Raw genomic sequence first — 17617 nt, 5'->3', positions numbered from 1 at the left:
GAGTATGTTAGTAATTTTGCCAGAAAAAGACAACAAAAGTTGACTTAGTGGCAATTTAGACAACTCATCAAATTAAATGATTCGAATGATGTACTGTGTTTGTTACTGTGTCTCTTGTGACTTTGTAATGAGTATCAAATCTGCAGCTATTATACCATATCGTTGAATCCCTATGGCCTGTTTGGATACAAACATTTCATTTGAAATGCTGTAATTGGGCCAATTCACATGTTTGGCAATTTAAAGTATTTGGAATTGGAATTGGGCCCAATTACCTACACTATTAAATATACCTCAGCCATATCATTTGAAATCATAGTAAATTACTGTCATTTGAAATCCAAACCTCACTCTTCATCCACACAATCACGATACAACTTCGTTACTCATTTTCTCTCTCTTCCATTGGAGATTTTTCGAGCTTTCTCTCTCCTCGTTGTCTGGTTTCACGATTCTTCGGTTTCTGTTTTGATGGTCTCCCTCAAGCTTTCTCTCTCCTCAACACATCGCGAGCTTTCTCTCTCTTCAACACATCGCGAGCTTTCTCTCTCCCCCTACATTGCGAAATCTTATTTTTAAGGTTGGTTTCTCAATTCTTAATTTTTTTACCATGAATTTGCTGCGAGATTGTTTATGGTTGAGTTATAAATATTGTTTTAGGTTAGAATGTGTAATTGATTGAAATTTGGATTCTATATATTAGTTATTTATATCTTGCGATTAATTAGGGTTTTTTTTAGTCTTTGCAATTGTACTGAGTATATGGCTTATTCATCATCTCTCTGTAGAGCAAGTTTATAGACATGTAGAGAAGCTAAATTTTTATGTCTGCCATGGAATGTTGACATTGACAATTTTTTTTAAAATGAGATAATGTTGACAATTAACAATAATGTACAGATTCTCTAGATTTTGTTGCTAATCATCTCTCAGATGAAGTATTAGAAGTATTGAAATAGTTTGGTATACACCAAAAATGTAGTAAAGTGACGCAAATCTTAAGAGCATTAACATGGGAATAAAAACATAACCTAAATGCTTCTCTGCCTGCAGATAGAGAGACCAACAAGGAAACCCAGATAGCAGATATAAAAGGAGAAAGGTATTCATGAAGCTTTTTCAAGTTGCTAAGAATTTCAGTTGCTATCATTGGTAATATAATAAAGCAGATCACCAAATAGTTAGTTACTGTTGTATGTTCATTGAGGAAAATTTATGCTTATTCTAATGAATATTGCATCAGTAAATTATGACACTGTTTCTGGGGCATATGGGCAATAATATGTCCACCGGAAGAAGTTCATTATTTTTTAATCATGTCATTAAGATTGTTTAATAACCTTTAGATTGTGCTGAAGACAACTTTTGTGAAATGTTGTGCGGTTTATGCTTGCTTGGGAGATACTTCTGCTTTGTTAATGGTGAAAAGCTCACTAGTGAGTAGTGACGAGTTTAAATTAAGGGAATGATAAGGAAGATTATAGTAAGAAACAAACAATGTCAGCAAGAGAAATTCAAGGTGCTGTGAAGTTGGTGATGTTAATAGTTTAAATTAAGGGAATGATAAGGAAGATTATAGTAAGAAACTCTTGGTTATTATGTGGTTTTGCATCATATATTCTTTCTTTCTTAATAGTTTTTTTATATGCGTATAATTTATTTGCAAGCTTATTAGATACTACTGCTGCTTCCGTGTTTTAAAGCTTACCTGAACATCTCATGGATATCTGATCTGTACTTGAGATCTCATGAATATCTGATCTGTTTGGCAGGTGCTAATGACAATGATTAGTGACATAGTGCTAATGTATTTTTTTTCTGTAATATGTACAATCTGGGTTATGTTACTGCCTCCTGCTCTTTGATATGTAATTGTATGTATGACGATACGTGAACTTGAAACAGTGGATACATAATGAATAGTGCAGTCTCCTCTGTGAAGATTGTGACTCATAGTTAATGTTTACTATGTGTTTTGCAATATGTAGGAACAATGAATTCCAAAAGACAAGGCAAAGAACCTATGGGTCCTCCACGTAAACGGGGATATGTTGCGTGGAATCGCCAAATGGATGTGATTCTTACTTCCACATTATATGAGCAAATTAACGAAGGGAACAAGGGTGATGGGGATTTCAAGTCCCAAGCGTATCAAGCCGTGGTGGACAAATTAAGGGTTGAACTGAATATATCTGTGACTGTGGATCATGTTAGGAACCGAATTAGGGTTTGGAAGAGGCACTATGCTACTATTTCTGAAATTCGAGCTTACACAAAATTCAAGTGGGATGAAGAAAAGAAGATGGTGGTGATCCCTCTAGAAGAGCTTGATGAATGGAAAAAATATTGTCAGGTATGTTATGTCTTAATTTTTGTTTTGCAATTCATCTTATTAGTGATTAATATTAGAAACTGTGATAAAGAAAAAGAATGTTTACTAGCACTCATAAATTATGTTCTGGCATTCTGTTTATAAGAACATATATTGGAAAGTTTACTTCTTAGGATAAAGTGTATACCAAATATTTATTTAAGAATTTGTCCTCTTGTGTTTACTAATGACATTATATATGGATATTAATGCTTGTACACTTCTGGTGACCTCCTGCACTGACTATATATACTTATGTTAGTTGGACTGTTGGAGTATGATTTATGAAGGGGCTCAAGTCTGTACTCAGTCCTTCTCACATTATTTCACATTATCTAATAATCTACTTGATTAATTTTCATTCTGTTTTGTAGTGAAATGATTATGCAATTTAACTTTTGCTATTGTTTAATGTATAGGAAAATCCTAATGCCTCTGGATACTTGAACAAGTGTATTGATAATTGGGACGACATAGTGACTTTGTTTGCTTTGGATAGAGCAACCGGTGATGGGGCAGAGCAGCACGAGGAGTCCGCTGCTGCTATGGACACTGAAATTGAAGGAGGGAGTACATCGGAGACTTCTTCCGGAGGGTCAAACAAGAAGCTCAAGAGGGATCGTCTTGCGGATGCTGTTAGTAGTTTTGCGGATTCTTTCAGAGAGTATGTGAATAAAGCGCAAGGCCCTCCGAAACCGAGTTCCCAAGAGATATACGACGTAGTCTCTAGCGTTCTTGGGCTTTCGGGTCAACAGGTGCTTCAAGCTGTCAAGAGGTTTGTGAATGGGCCGGTGGATGAGTTCGATATGTTAAAACATCTACCGGAGGAGCAAAAGTTAGACTGGATTTTATTATGTATTAGTGATTAGTAGTTCTATTTTGTTGGTTGTAGGATCGAATTACAATTCCAAACTTTAACTTTGTTTGCCAAACAGTATTTGAATTTGAAATTCAACATTTGAAATTCCATGAATTCCAAACAACTTATTGGAATTTGAAATTCCAAATTTGAAATTCTTAAGTTTCCCAAACACTAGACTTGGAATTGAATTTCGGAAATTGGAATTCCGAAATTGAAATGTACTATTTGAAATGAAATATGGGTATCCAAACGCAACCTAAAGAAGGTTGGTGACACAACAACGTTGTACAAAGAAAAAATATGGAAGCATGCACTTCAATGACATGAAAATATGTAATGAAGCCATGAATATATTTGCTATTTGACACATTTTTATTTGACATTGTCAAAGAGAACCACGCCATAAGACCAGTTAAAAACTACTACAAGGAGAAAGTAACCCTGCTCTACAAGCAATAGCAGCATTATGAGCATGATGAATTTCAGACCTCGAAACTCTATGAACACAACACCAATTCAACAGCAAAGCTTGATATTTGATTTCCTGTATAGGCCATAATAGTGTAATATCCAATGGAGTACTTCCTTGCAGAAGTTGTACCAAGTCACGAGACTTGGTGTAGATGCTTACATTATGAAATCGATGTGTTATTGCCCATTTGATACCATGTAAACAGCCTAAAACTTCCATATGTAAGGCAGAGACTCCATTGGCGTGCAAGCAGCCACCATATATCTTTTGCAAATGTTCATCCTTCATAATCCAAGCTGCACCTCCTGTCATGGACTTTTTGTGCCATGAGCCATCAATTTGAATGACAGCATCAGCTAGCCCCGATTGATTTCGCCCAATATTGGCCACTCGACAACTTGGATCCTGCTTCGACACATTGGGAAGGATGCTGGTTGATACATTGCGCGTATTCCTGAACATTGCATCGTTTCTTACGATCTTGCACTTTGACAATGCTTGAGCTAGTCTTGAAGAAACCATGTTTTACTATATCTAGATTTAACGAACGAAACTCAATCCCTGCTACATATTCATAGGAAGCGTAATTAGCCAATTGTCCGACATAACAAAAGGAAGGAAGTTGCATTGCTAGAAAAATAAAACACTGAGCTATCTTAATAACACAGATCAGGAAAACACAACTTCCCAAGAAGTTCCACTTCTAATTTTCAATTTGATGGGAAAAAAGTTAGTAATGCCTTTCCATATGATACTAAAATTTCATTTCCTAACCAAAAGACATGGAGGTAGAAATAAGGGGGAGTTTGGAATAATCAGTAAACGGAATAGAAAGGATTTGAATAAGGAGGGGAAAATAGTTATTTGGTATCCTAGTGAAGTGGAAACAATTGAGAGGTTTATTATTAGGGAAAGAAAGGTAATTTGATTTCATTAATTTGATAAGGATAACAAACTGGGGGATTATATATTTATATCTCTCTCCATAAACGGTAATTGTTACTTAACACTCACTCCAAACATTTAGAAACGAAAACGCTTATTTGAATTCATTTCCTAACATCAATTTTTCCCATACCACACCCTCTAAGTAAGAAAAAATTACCCTCTTCTTATGCTTCCAAATTTAATACACAACCATAAACCAGAATTGTTCCCCAAATCAGTTGAGATTTCTTCTTATTCAACACAAATCATACTCCCTCCATCCGGAATTCCGAATTCAGAAATCACAATCGTATATATTAGGGGAGCATTTCTTCCCTTCCACAACATATACTTGTTTTTCCCAATTGATATAGACATTAAAGCATGAGTAAATTACCCACAACTATGTAAATGTAGCATTTTTCATACACTAAAGTGGTTCTAAAAATAATCAATTCATAGATTATTGCATTGATAATTATATCATGATTAATATATGCTGAATCATTTTAGAAAAAGATGAAATCTTTTAGTTGAGTTAGTAAATGCACATCCTATGTTAAATAAAAGAAAATGAGCATTACTTAGGTATTACTGAATATAATGGAGAAAATAAAACTTAGTTCATCAATCATCATATTATACATCTATGATCTACCCTAAGCCATATCATATACTCCCATATATTTTTTATCCCAAATAAAAAAATTAGTATCGTAATCATATTATTTTTTGGTCGTACTACGAAGAGTTTCCCACCGCTTTCGACGAGTGGACTAATCATCATGATCGTATTATGAGCATATACTAGTCAATTTTTCACATAAATAAGCATATAACAGGGGATCAACGGGAAACAAATAATAACGAAAACAGAGATACTTACAGACTACAGTTAATGTTGAGAGAAGGGAGATAAGATGTGAAATGTAATTTTAGAGAAAACAACCGAATATTGGATATACAGACATGATAAGAATAAGAAATTTTAACCTAGTTCAAGACGGCGTCGTTGGAGCCAATGTTCGGGTTTCGAGAATTCATGTTTTTGCTACACAACACACTGAACAATTTATGGAGACATACTTGTACGGTTGTACAATTTGAGACGTTGCTATATTCACATTGACTCCTGCCTTTTTATTTTTTTGTTTTGTAAAATGCATTTTCAATTACTTTTTTTTGATAAAATACATTTTCAAATTATTAATTTTTTATAAAGGGAAAGTATAGTGCATTCATTAAACCATAGACAGAGTGTGATGAGTATATAGGGAGAAACAATACTGGGATAATGATTAACCCAACATTGTTCATAACCAAACGACATTACTTTCGCCAAGTGGTGGGCAACAAAATTTCCACCTCTCCTAACATGAGAAAAAGAGAAAGAATGAAAACTAGAACATATAAAAATAATATCACCAAGGATGACATCCAAATTAGAGAAGTAGATTGAAGTACGAGACAAGCGAGAGATTAAAACTTGTGCATCAGACTCAATGACTAAATCCTTGAACCCTTGTTTTTTCGCCCATCCAACATCCATGTGGATGGTTTTAGCTTCCACTACAACAGGTGGCCACCAAGCTCGTGTTCTCCTTACCACCACAAAGAGGACTACCCCCTCACCATCTCTCGCTACAAGGCTACAACACTCAAACTTTAGCCTTCCTCACTCAATGATGCATCAGTATTGATTTTGAATAACCCCTCAGGTGGAGTACACCACTTGTTAGGGCTTGGAGAGGAACCCCAAATTGACTCCGCATAAATCTGTTGATTGTAGAAGTTGTGAACGTCACATAGACAGAAAATTGGCTATAACATCAAGCGGCGTACATTTGCTCTCGAAAACAAACTTGTTCAGTTTGTACCAGATATTCCAAGCAAGGAAACACCCTTGTTGAACCATCTTTGCATCCATCTTACTCCATTCCGCCATCAGCTCAAGAGACCCCACTCATCCGAGCCCTTCACCATCTCCTCACACTCGCATTTTTTCCATAGAGGCTGAATTCTCTCGCATCCCATTAGGGAATGGAACACGGTTTCGTTATGATCTGGGCACCACAGACATGAGCCAACATCCATAATATGGCGAACATGAAGAGTTGCACGAACAGGTAGGGAATCATTGCAAAATCTCCACATAGAATGACGAACCTTAAGAAAAATCCACCTTTTAGAGATCCACCCAATCGCCATGAAAATCATCAAGGTTACCCCCTTTGCCTAACATATATTTTGTTTTCACTGAATAACATCTGTCCCGAGAGTAAGCCCAGATAAAAACATCTGCACCTCTACGAGCACTAAGAGGGATAACGAGGATACATCGTACATCTCTCTCAGAGAAATATTGGTCAAGTAACTCTGCTCACCACTCCATTGTATCGAAATTTATCAAGTCCCCCACAACACCGAGACCTTCAATTTCGTCACTCTCAACAAATCTCTTTTTTTCAGCACTTGTCCAGGGGTCTGTCCAAAGATCAATATTCTTCCCGTTGCCAACTCTGCGTATTATACCTTCCTTGAATTTATTAACTGTATATTTTAGTAAAATAAAATTAACCTTATGTAACACCCCGATAATTCTCTCTTTCTAGAAAATACTTTTATAATAACCTTAGAGAATTACCTAGGCATTATCGCCCGTGTGATAACGTTTCGGCTTACTCAGAATTTTGCAGCGGAAAACAACTTACTAAAAAACAATTTATTAAAACTTATGAAACCAATAACAATGTCTCAAACTAAAACACACCAACTTAAAACTAATGTCTGAAAACACAAGTTCCTACGAAAGCAACTTAAATGATACTAGTAATACAATGAGTCTCTCCATTCCAGATTCCCAATGAGATGCATCTGTGAACCTGTAATGTCAATGCTTTCTCGACTCTGCTCCCCCGAAGGATCACCACAGGATCAATGGACAAAGCCATGATCACACACACAACAAGCACGTAATCAGCAAAGCTGAGTACTACATATCAGGCATAAATAATCCTAAACATGATACTACAAAAGTAACTTGCAGAGATAAATAATAATATAAACATATAATAATCTGCAGACAACTATTACTGAACTAGACTCTAAACTTTATTTCTTTCTTTAAATGGATTAGTTACTGGACGAGTAGACTTATCTAAAAATAGGAAATATGGGAGCTACCACATATTCCAAAAATGACCTGCGATATCGAGGAACCTTTGAACTGAAAGAGGGATGGTGATCAATCCATTCCTAGAAGAACCCATGGCACGCTCACCATGAAATTCCAACCCTTAGTGTCCAACTCTAGACGTGCACCAGTCTAAAGTCTATAACTCTAGACGTGCATCAGTCTAAAGTCTATGACCTTTATATAGGTAGAACTTGTAACTTACCAAATAAGGTCCACAGTCCTTATAAGGTAATAAATAATACTCAAAGAATACATGTAGCACATGATTCACTCTAACTTATATTAATTCACTCACGAATTAATAAATAAACTTGACTTATCCTGCTTGCATCAATCTTCCATACAAACATTTATAATCATAATCACTTCTAGTTTACATGTAGCACACATGCAAATAACATGTAAAAACAATTCCAATAATCATATATATGAACAAATAGAGTCATATTGATAAGTGTGTTTCAAACGTACTTTATGGACTCCTTTTAGCTCATTTTGATCCTATTTTTCCCCTTTCTTCCCTCGTTATTCTCCCTTTTCCCTTCTATTTCATTCACTTGATCATACTTGATCATAGTGATATTTTGCTTGATTTTTAGTCATTTTTGACCGAATTTCTAGTACATTTGTTTTCACCTTGTTTTGCCATGTTCTTGATATAGGTGAAACTACTAAGATGGCTACGATTTGTAAAGTTGGAAAAGGTAGCAATGAAAATAAAGCACACATTGATAAATGGTAGCTTGCACCATTCCCCATGTCGCTCGCACAAAGGAGCACATTGCATAATGAAATCTTGAACAGAGAACTTCAAATGGACATAACTTTCAAACCACAAATCGGATGAAGGTAATTCCAGTTGGAGGTGAAAGCTCGTTTCGATATCTTTCCAACGACTGGTCATAAGCTTGATTTGGATATAAATAGAAGAAGTTATGCTCGTTTTAAGTTGAACTGCCCGGTTTGAGGCAGAATGGTGAGGTGCGCCCGCACCTGATTTTGGTGCGCCCGCACCTCTGTTTGGGCGCCCCACCTCATCTTGGTGCGCCCGCACCAGTCGTTTCCGGAAAAGGAGCTCGTGGCTTCATTAAACGAGTTTTTGTTTTATTTCGAGACTTACGCTTTATTCTATTTTTCACACAATTTTTAGGGTTTTGTATTAGAGAGAAAACACTTTAGTTTTCATTGGTAATTGAGATTAGATATCATAGTTTGTGATTCGATTTACATTCAAGGTACTTTTCATTCAATTCAATTCAAAGTTTTAGTTTTTATTTCATTCTCTTGGTGTTTGTTTATGTTCTATATTATTTAAGATCTTCATTCTCTTAGTTTAATAATTGCGATTTCTATTAGTTTAATATATTTCTTAATCATGTTTAACCTTAGATTAGTCATAGATTTCATTGTTTAATTGCTTTAACTCCATGATTAGTGAGTAGTTTCATAATCTAGGGTTAGGGTGAAAGTATGAATTAGGGTTTTAAATATGATGTTGATGTGATTGTGATTATTCAGAGAATTATGCATTGATCTTGGTGTTTTGAGACCTTAGGATAGATATTGATCACATTATACTTTGGTATTTTGATTTCAAAGTTCTTAAACGGATTTTGAACTCTTTTATCATCCCCAAGAATCAACTTAATTTCATACCAAGATATTGGTGGAAATTAAGGGGATCCTTCATTAGGGGTTTTCCAAACTTATTGAATCTCTTAATCAATTAACTAAAGACCATTCGAGAGAGGATTTAGTTGATTGATTAAGGATTACTCTTGAGGACCATTCGAGAGAGGACTCAAGTATTTTAGAGGAGAACTAAACCTTGCATAATCGTCTTTGTTGCTTCACAATCGCATTAACATCATCATCCGTTCTTATTCATACTAGTAACCTTAACTCTAGTGTCTTTATTTGATATTTAAACTCGTGATTTTTGCTTGTTCTAGTGATTAGTAGTCTTAATTGTTACCAAACATTTTCAAACCCCCAAATACCTTTCAATTAGGTAGTCTAGACTGATAGACTTAATCAATCCATTTTCCCTGTGGATCGACCCTTGACTTGCCCTTACTATTTCTTAGTATTGCTTGTTAGGATTATAAATATTGTTTGGAAAGCGGTCTTGGTGTCTTAACGACACACTAAAAACCTCTTATCAAAATGGCGCCGTGGCCGGGGAAATTATGCTATTGATTGAAGTTTTTTAAGTTTGAAATTGCTTAATTGATTTTTTTTCTTTTTTTTTTTTTTTTTACTTTTCTTTTTGGTTTTTTTTTTCTTGTCTTTATTTTATGTGGTAAGTGTTGTTTATATGAGTCTAGGGTTTTGTACATAATTTTTTTTTTTTTTTTAAGAGAATTCCAAAAAATGACGAACTTCTTTTTTCCTCAATATGAGGATGAACCATTTTGGAATTATTATCAGAGATTTGAGAACACTCTTTTAACTAAGTATAGACTTGAGATTTGGGAGATGTGTGAGGTGATATATGATGGTTTGAATATGCATACAAGAGAAATTGTGGAGTCTATGTTTAATGGTGAATTTCGATTCCAACACTTTGATGAAGCATGGAGTTTCTTTGGGTGGTTGTCTAGAGATACTTATGAGTGGGACCATGGAAATACCACTTTCTCAAATTTGAAGATGTCTCTAGCTGTGAACGCCATGTTTATTCTGAAATTCTTAATTCACTTGAAGAAAATATGGCATTGTTAAAGAGATGTGATTCTATGATGGACAACATTGTCGAATCTAGCAAAATATCAATTGAAACATTGGGTCAAATTATCAATAATCAAAATCACTCTTGTATGACCATAACTAATGAAGATGATGAGTGGGATATGGATGAGAATCAGAGTAGAGGAATCATTTGTTGAGAAAGCTTACACTATAAAGTCTAATGATGTTGAAAAAGTAGTTGATGAGACTTTTGTTTCTACTCGTTCTCTTCATATTCCTTTTTCAAGGAAAATCGACTTAGTTCCTTCCTTTCCCATCTTATTCCCTCGCCTCAAAGTTTCACCATTGGAAGAGCCTTTGACCTCTTTAAACCTTCACAAGACCCAAATGAAAGTCATCGAGGATATGACCGAGCTTAAAATTTGCAAGGATCATCAAAAGGAGAACTCATTGTTTTCTTCTTTTTATTTGAATCTTAATGTTTGTTCTTCATACTTTCCAGGATTCTCTTGGAAATTTCATTATTTCCGGCACTCATTACTTGGTAAGCATATAGACGCATTGAAATTTGTGCATGCTCTTTATCTATATCATACCTATTTGATCCATTGTGAAATGTGTGCTAATGCTTATGACAAACTATTGAGATCTTTGTCAAATTATTTAGTGATAAGGTCTAGCTAATTATCCTAAAAGAGCTCTTTTTGCCAGGTATGTTGAGACCCTTCTCCTTATCTTACTTGGTTAGGATTTTTGCTTGTTTTTCTGCCCACCTCATCCTTTACTTTCTCTTTGCTTGTACACTCCGAGGACGGAGTTTATATTAAGCTTGGGGGGTTAGTTAGCATGTGTTCTCTCCATCTCAACATTTTTTTCTCCCTTTGCATTTAGGTTCTTTTTAGTGCTTTTGCATGTTAGGTTTGCATAAAAAAAACACAAAAATATTTTTTTTCCTGCATTTAGGATAGCTTGGTTGCATGCATGATTTGTGGCTAAAATGTTCATAACTTGATTGGAAGACCTTCCCTACATTAGACTTGATGGTTTTGGAAGCCCTGTTGTGACTTTAAGTGACTCTTGAGAACGATAACTTTTGGTAGAGTCTCTTTGAAATTAGGCGAGTTGGATGAATGGATTGCCTTGCCCCTTGTGCGACGAATCCCGAAGGAGGGCCAAGAACCTCGTAAGACTCATTCCCAACCCTCACCATTGATCGCCTAACTTGTGACTTGCATTTTAGCTCCCCAAGATTGCATAAGATCGAGCCTTTAGAAGAATGATTTAGGGCGTTTCTTTTGCTAGAAATAGGAGCTATAAAGCCAAAACCTTGTATACCGGCATAATTATCCGCTTCTCAACCCATCTGAGCCTTTCTATCCTATTTTTGCTTAACCCTTATAATAAGTCATGGCCAAACTTTCCCCAAAGTGGAGTGCATGTCTAGTTTGTTTGAGTTGAGTTGTTTTGATATTGAGTCTTGGTTGAAAGTTAGTTAATATGCAAGTATTTGCAAAAGTAACAAAAATTTCAAAAGAAATAAAAAGAAAGAAAGCTCTTAGTGTTTCATTTGAATTTCTATTGAAAGATTAGAAAGAAAGAGCAATTTGATGAGAAAAATGAAAAATATTCAAAAAGTGAAAGAGTTCAAAAGGTGAAAGAGTCAAAGTGGATATCAAGGTTATGTGTGAGTTCTTGAATTGAGATTGGTGTTAGGACTAGCTTGGAAGAGTATTTACCCCTAGTTTGTACTCCACTTACCCTTTTTACACCACATTCCTAAACTATCATCCACACCCTTAACCTAGCCCCGTTACAACCTTAACAAAGTCCCTTTTGACTTCTAGATTGGACTTGGCTTGGTGATTTAGTAGTGCGGGCGAGATTTTGTGCAAGTCATGATAATGGTCATCAAAATGTGGTAGAGGCGAGCAATTATGGTTGAGCATCCCTAGGGAGGAGTCAAACTTGGATCTTGGAAGTGGAGAAGAGTGAGAAATCACTCTTGGAAAGCCTTCTTTCAAAAAGACTCGGTTGATCGGTGGATTGAGCTCTTAAAGTCACTCTTGTGCTTCCTAATCATCATCCCTCTTGTGTTTGGTTGGTCTCCTAAATCTTGCTATGAACTCATTTAGCTTGCATGTCATGTTTGTAACCTTGCATTTAGAGCATATAGGTTAGTTTGTTGCAGTTTCCCTTTTCTTTTTATTCTCTTTTTCTTCTTCTTTCCTTCATTCTCACTCTTGGTTTACTTGAGGACAAGCAAAACGCTAAGCTTGGGGGAGTTTGATAAGTGTGTTTCAAACGTACTTTATGGACTCCTTTTAGCTCATTTTGATCCTCTTTCTCCCCTTTCTTCCCTCGTTTATTCTCCCTTTCCCTTCTATTTCATTCACTTGATCATACTTGATCATAGTGATATTTTGCTTGATTTTTAGTCATTTTTGACCGAATTTCTAGTACATTTGCTTTCACCTTGTTTTGCCATGTTCTTGATATAGGTGAAACTACTAAGATGGCTACGATTTGTAAAGTTGGAAAAGGTAGCAATGAAAAATAAAGCACACATTGATAAATGGTACGCTTGCACCATTCCCCATGTCCGCTCGCACAAAGGAGCACATTGCAAATGAAATCTTGAACAGAGAACTTCAAATGGACATAACTTTCAAACCACAAATCGGATGAAGGTAATTCCAGTTGGAGGTGAAAGCTCGTTTCGATATCTTTCCAACGACTGGTCATAAGCTTGATTTGGATATAAATCGAAGAAGTTATGCTCGTTTTAAGTTGAACTTCCGTTTGAGGCAGAAGGTGAGGTGCCGCGCACCTGATTTTGGTGCGCCCGCACCTCTGTTTGGTGCGCCCGCACCTCATCTTGGTGCGCCCGCACCAGTCGTTTCCGGAAAAGGGAGCTCGTGGCTTCATTAAACGAGTTTTTGTTTTATTTCGAGGACTTACGCTTTATTCTATTTTTCACACAACTTTTTAGGGTTTGTATTAGAGAGAAAACACTTTAGTTTTCATTGGTAATTGAGATTAGAGATCATAGTTTGTGATTCGATTTACATTTCAGGTACTTTCATTCAATTCAATTCAAAGTTTTAGTTTTTATTTCATTCTCTTGGTGTTTGTTTATGTTCTCATATTATTTAAGATTTTTATTCTCTTAGTTTAATAATTGCGATTTCTATTAGTTTAATAATTTCTTAATCATGTTTAACCTTAGATTAGTCATAGATTCATTGTTTAATTGCTTTAACTCCATGATTAGTGAGTAGTTTAATAATTGCTTTAACCCCAAGAATCAACTTAATTTCCATACCAAGATATTGGGTGGAAATTAAGGGGATCCTTCATTAGGGGTTTTCCAAACTTATCGAATCTCTTAATCAATTAACTAAAGACCATTCGAGAGAGGATTTAGTTGATAGATTAAGCGATTACTCTTGAGGACCATTCGAGAGAGGACTCAAGTATTTTAGAGGAGAACTAAACCTTGCATAATCGTCTTTGTTGCTTCACAATCGCATTAACGATCATCATTCGTTCTTACTAATAATATGCAGACAACTATTACTGAACTAGACTCTAAACTTTATTTCTTTCTTTAAATGGTTTAGTTATTGGACGAGTAGACTTATCTAAAAATAGGAAATATGGGAGCTACCACATATTCCAAAAATGACCTGCGATATCGAGAAACCTTTGAACTGAAAGAGGGATGGTGATCAATCCATTCCTAGAAGAAACCCATGGCACCTCACCATGAATTCCAACCCTTAGTGTCCAACTCTAGACGTGCACCAGTCTAAAGTCTATAACCTATTCTCGTTTCACTTTACGTTGAATATATTTATTACTTGTGTTGACACAACAAACAAGCAACACATAACTAATACTCAAACAATCATAACGAATCTCTTTTTATCTTTGGATTAACAAGTGATCACAACTCATCAATCAAGACTCCTTTTTATACTTTACTAACTTGCTTGTTGAACCTAGCCAACAATAAACTTTACCTTTATATAGGTAGAACTTGTAACTTACCAAATAAGGTCCACGGTCCTTATAAGATAATAAATAATACTCAAAGAATACATGTAACACATGATTCACTCTAACTTATATTAATTCACTCACGAATTAATAAATAAACTTGACTTATCCTGCTTGCATCAATCTTCCATACAAACATTTATAATCATAATCACTTCTAGTTTACATGTAGCACACATGCAAATAACATGTAAAAACAATTCCAATAATCATATATATGAACAAATAGAGTCCTATACATGATACTAATAAATAAAATACTTTTAGAGCATGCTTCTAAATCACATAGCACGTACACGATGTACGTACCTTGTATAAACCAATCGGTAGGCCACTTTTACTTGCTAAAAGTCTCCTACTACGAAATCTCCGCCTAGAAAATAAAGTAACGAAAATAAATATCTCGAACTAAAATTTACAGCAACTTTAAAACGATCAAAACCCCCTTAAACGTGTTTTAAAATCGTTTTTACGTACCAAACTTTCGTTATTTTTAATCCCTAGTATAGTACAACTATTCTAGTGATTAAAAATTATTTAAAACTCTCAAAATAATTATTTTCTGAAATTACAGCACTTATAATATTTAATAAATCTTCTGAAAATATATTCAATACATATAAAATTATGTACTAACCAAATCTCATGATTTATACTTTATATATATAGTTTCTAGTAATTAAAAACCCTAAAAACTATAAATTTCATGATAAAAACTAAAATAAACTTAACATATTAAATCTGAAATTTGTTATGATAATAATCATAATAACCGAAATATATATATGCATATAAAACAGTAATTTAATTTGCAAATATGATAAATAACAATATAATAACATAAAAACTAGTACTTTAATGGAATCTTGGAGAGGAAGAAAGAAAACAACCACAACAATGGGAGGAAGAAAGGGCCGGACAGCAACATCCACGGAGGAAGGGAACCGGCGGTCAAATTTCGGTTCTTGAGAAGTAAACGTGACGTTTCTTGTTGAACAAGAAACGTTACTTGGAGAAGAAGAAACAAATATTTGAGAGAAAACTTGAAGAAAACGACGCACAAGGAGGAGAGAGAGATGCCGAGTGAAAGAGAGAGAATGACGTGAGAAGAGGAGAGAAATAAGTGTAGGGTGAAAATATTTTGGGTTTTTAGGATATTTATATAAAGGCTTGTACTTGTGGGCTTAGGAAAAGAGATTTTAATTAATGAAACTTGATGACTAATAAGATGGGCTATTTAAAACTTCAGTCATCAAATTACTCTTTCCCTTTTTATCACTTTTGGGCTTTCGATTCCATTAACTAGGAGTGTGCATTGTCGGATATCGGAAATTTCGGATCGGCAAAAATCCGATCCGAAAAAATCCGGATATCCGGATTTTCGGATCGGATCCGATATCCGATCCGCCGATCCGAAGATCCGAAAAATGATCCTAAGCATCACGTTGGCTGCTTGATCCATATTCTCTAAGTTCAAACCAATATAATCAATCAATCATCACCAATTCAACATTATTTGGATCACTATTATGAAAAAAAAAAAGACACACACCACTGCCACATAATACATATGGCTATTATAACATAATTTTCAAGAATCACTCCACCATTTCAGTTGGACTAAATCAAGCATCTACACAACACTGCCTTGCTTATAACAATGAACTAAATGAAACATACACAACACTGCCACCTGCTTGCTTATAAGCCGTGAAATAACGCAATTTAGCATACTCATAACAGATTAACAGTAGACATGTAGATGGTAGACCAATGCAGATTATGACGAACAGTCGAACAGTACTTCGTACCTATGCTGCTATGCTGACAGATTAACAATAGACATGTATTTCACTATTTTCAGTATTTCGTACCTATGCTGCTATGCAAGGATAACTAGCTCGAAAATTATTTCACACTAAATCTGGAAATCTAACATACGAAGTTACGAACAGTACTCGAACATGGAGAGTTGGAGAGTAGCTCGAAAAATTCTCAAACAAATGGAGACTAGCTCGAAAATTTCTCAAAAAAATAATGCAATTTGTCACCAATGCAGACTTGGACGAATAATTTAACGTAAAAAACAAAAAATCCCAGATTTGGGCGAATATTATTAACGCACAAAAAAATGGAGAGAGAGAGGAGAACTTACCCCAGACTTGGACGAATCTGGTAACTTTCCCGTCGGCCGTTCCATTTCAGTTGCTCCGGCGCCGGCACTGGCAGCCGTGATTGCGACCAGCGACACTGCGTGTCTTGAGGCGTGAGAGAAGTAGAGAATTAGGGTTTTGCGTGAGAGTAACAGGCGTGAGATATGAGAGTTTTAGTGTTTTACAGTATATTACTAGCCTAGCCTATTTGGCTAATTGTGCAGCCCACTTTTAAAATTTTTACAAAAGTTAAAATTCGGGTTTTCGGATATTCGACTTGTCCAAAAACCCGATCCGAAAACCCGATAATTTTTTCGGATATCCGATCCGAAAAATCCGAAATTCAAAAAACGGATCGGATATCCGTAAATTCGGATCGGACCAACGGGTTTTCGGATCGGATCGTTCGGATCGGATTTTTTTGCACAACCCTGCCATTAACTACCTTTTCAATATACTTTTAGTATTTAGAACTCTTATTAAAACATGCTTAATTAAAATATTTCAAATTTTATTAAGCTATGAAAAATAATTTCAGTTGACTTTTAAAATAGTCAACCCTTTTTAAAAGTCAAATTATTTTCCAAACTCATTTGGATTTAAACATAACTACATAAATACTTTAATATATTTATGAAAATTCTTTAAAATTGTGGGGGATTACACCTTAATAAACTCTTTTTAAAATTTCTATCTCTTTATTTATTCAATGTCAATAAATTTAGGAAAAATTGGCAATATGAGTCTAAACTTTGGACGATATTTTAAAAAGGTCTGAACTATTAGTTAACCTTTGTATGTGCCTAATTTATAAGGCCTTAACTTTTAGCGGATTTTAGTGACTTGAAACCAACTTAATAGGCCATAACTTGTAAAACGTGGGTCA

At 35.1% G+C, this 17617-nt stretch overlaps 2 protein-coding genes across 14 annotated transcripts; one reads left to right on the top strand and one right to left on the bottom strand.

Moving 5' to 3' along the window:
- The first annotated feature begins 327 nt into the window (after positions 1 to 327).
- LOC104908643 (hypothetical protein) lies at positions 328 to 3344 on the top strand. Of its 3 annotated transcripts, none has more exons than XM_010697774.4 (4): positions 328 to 580; positions 1054 to 1102; positions 1989 to 2353; positions 2791 to 3344. In XM_010697774.4, exons 3-4 carry the CDS (start codon positions 1994 to 1996, stop codon positions 3238 to 3240), a joined length of 810 nt encoding a protein of 269 aa, XP_010696076.1. In that variant the 5' UTR covers positions 328 to 580; positions 1054 to 1102; positions 1989 to 1993; the 3' UTR covers positions 3241 to 3344. The 3 variants fall into 3 exon arrangements, with proteins under 3 accessions (XP_010696076.1, XP_019108168.1, XP_010696083.1); XM_019252623.3 differs by having other exon boundaries at positions 1054 to 1152; XM_010697781.4 differs by lacking the exon at positions 1054 to 1102.
- A 66-nt stretch (positions 3345 to 3410) lies between these two features.
- Positions 3411 to 16943, bottom strand: LOC104908655 (hypothetical protein). 11 transcript variants are annotated; one of them, XR_008968269.1, is made up of 5 exons: positions 16734 to 16943; positions 14888 to 14951; positions 7277 to 7539; positions 5626 to 7182; positions 3411 to 4266 (listed from the first exon to the last, which is right to left on the bottom strand). XR_008968269.1 is itself a non-coding variant. In XM_057392726.1 (3 exons), the coding sequence occupies exon 3, from the start codon at positions 4225 to 4227 to the stop codon at positions 3646 to 3648; it is 582 nt and encodes a 193-aa protein (XP_057248709.1). In that variant the 5' UTR covers positions 4228 to 4266; positions 10727 to 10891; positions 16734 to 16943; the 3' UTR covers positions 3411 to 3645. The 11 variants fall into 11 exon arrangements, 7 of the variants coding, with proteins under 7 accessions (XP_057248709.1, XP_048495230.1, XP_048495229.1 ...); XR_008968268.1 differs by having other exon boundaries at positions 5626 to 7539; XR_008968270.1 differs by lacking the exons at positions 5626 to 7182; positions 7277 to 7539 and adding an exon at positions 10727 to 10891 and having other exon boundaries at positions 16734 to 16940.
- Between the last annotated feature and the right edge of the window lie 674 nt (positions 16944 to 17617).

This window comes from Beta vulgaris, chromosome 2 (assembly GCF_026745355.1).
Source record: "Beta vulgaris subsp. vulgaris cultivar EL10 chromosome 2, EL10.2, whole genome shotgun sequence".
Taxonomy (NCBI): domain Eukaryota; kingdom Viridiplantae; phylum Streptophyta; class Magnoliopsida; order Caryophyllales; family Amaranthaceae; genus Beta; species Beta vulgaris.
Note: the sequence above shows the minus strand (reverse complement) of the source record. Positions and strands in the feature narration are given on the sequence as shown.

What these genes read in the sequence shown, in the direction of transcription:
- LOC104908643 (XM_010697781.4), top strand. Translation starts at nt 1,994, where the DNA reads ATGAATTCCAAAAGACAAGGCAAAGAACCTATGGGTCCTCCACGTAAA. An exon ending in AATGGAAAAAATATTGTCAG is followed by an intron (nt 2,354 to 2,790) that starts GTATGTTATGTC and finishes TTTAATGTATAG; the next exon opens with GAAAATCCTAATGCCTCTGG.
- LOC104908655 (XM_057392726.1), bottom strand. Translation starts at nt 4,227, where the DNA reads ATGGTTTCTTCAAGACTAGCTCAAGCATTGTCAAAGTGCAAGATCGTA.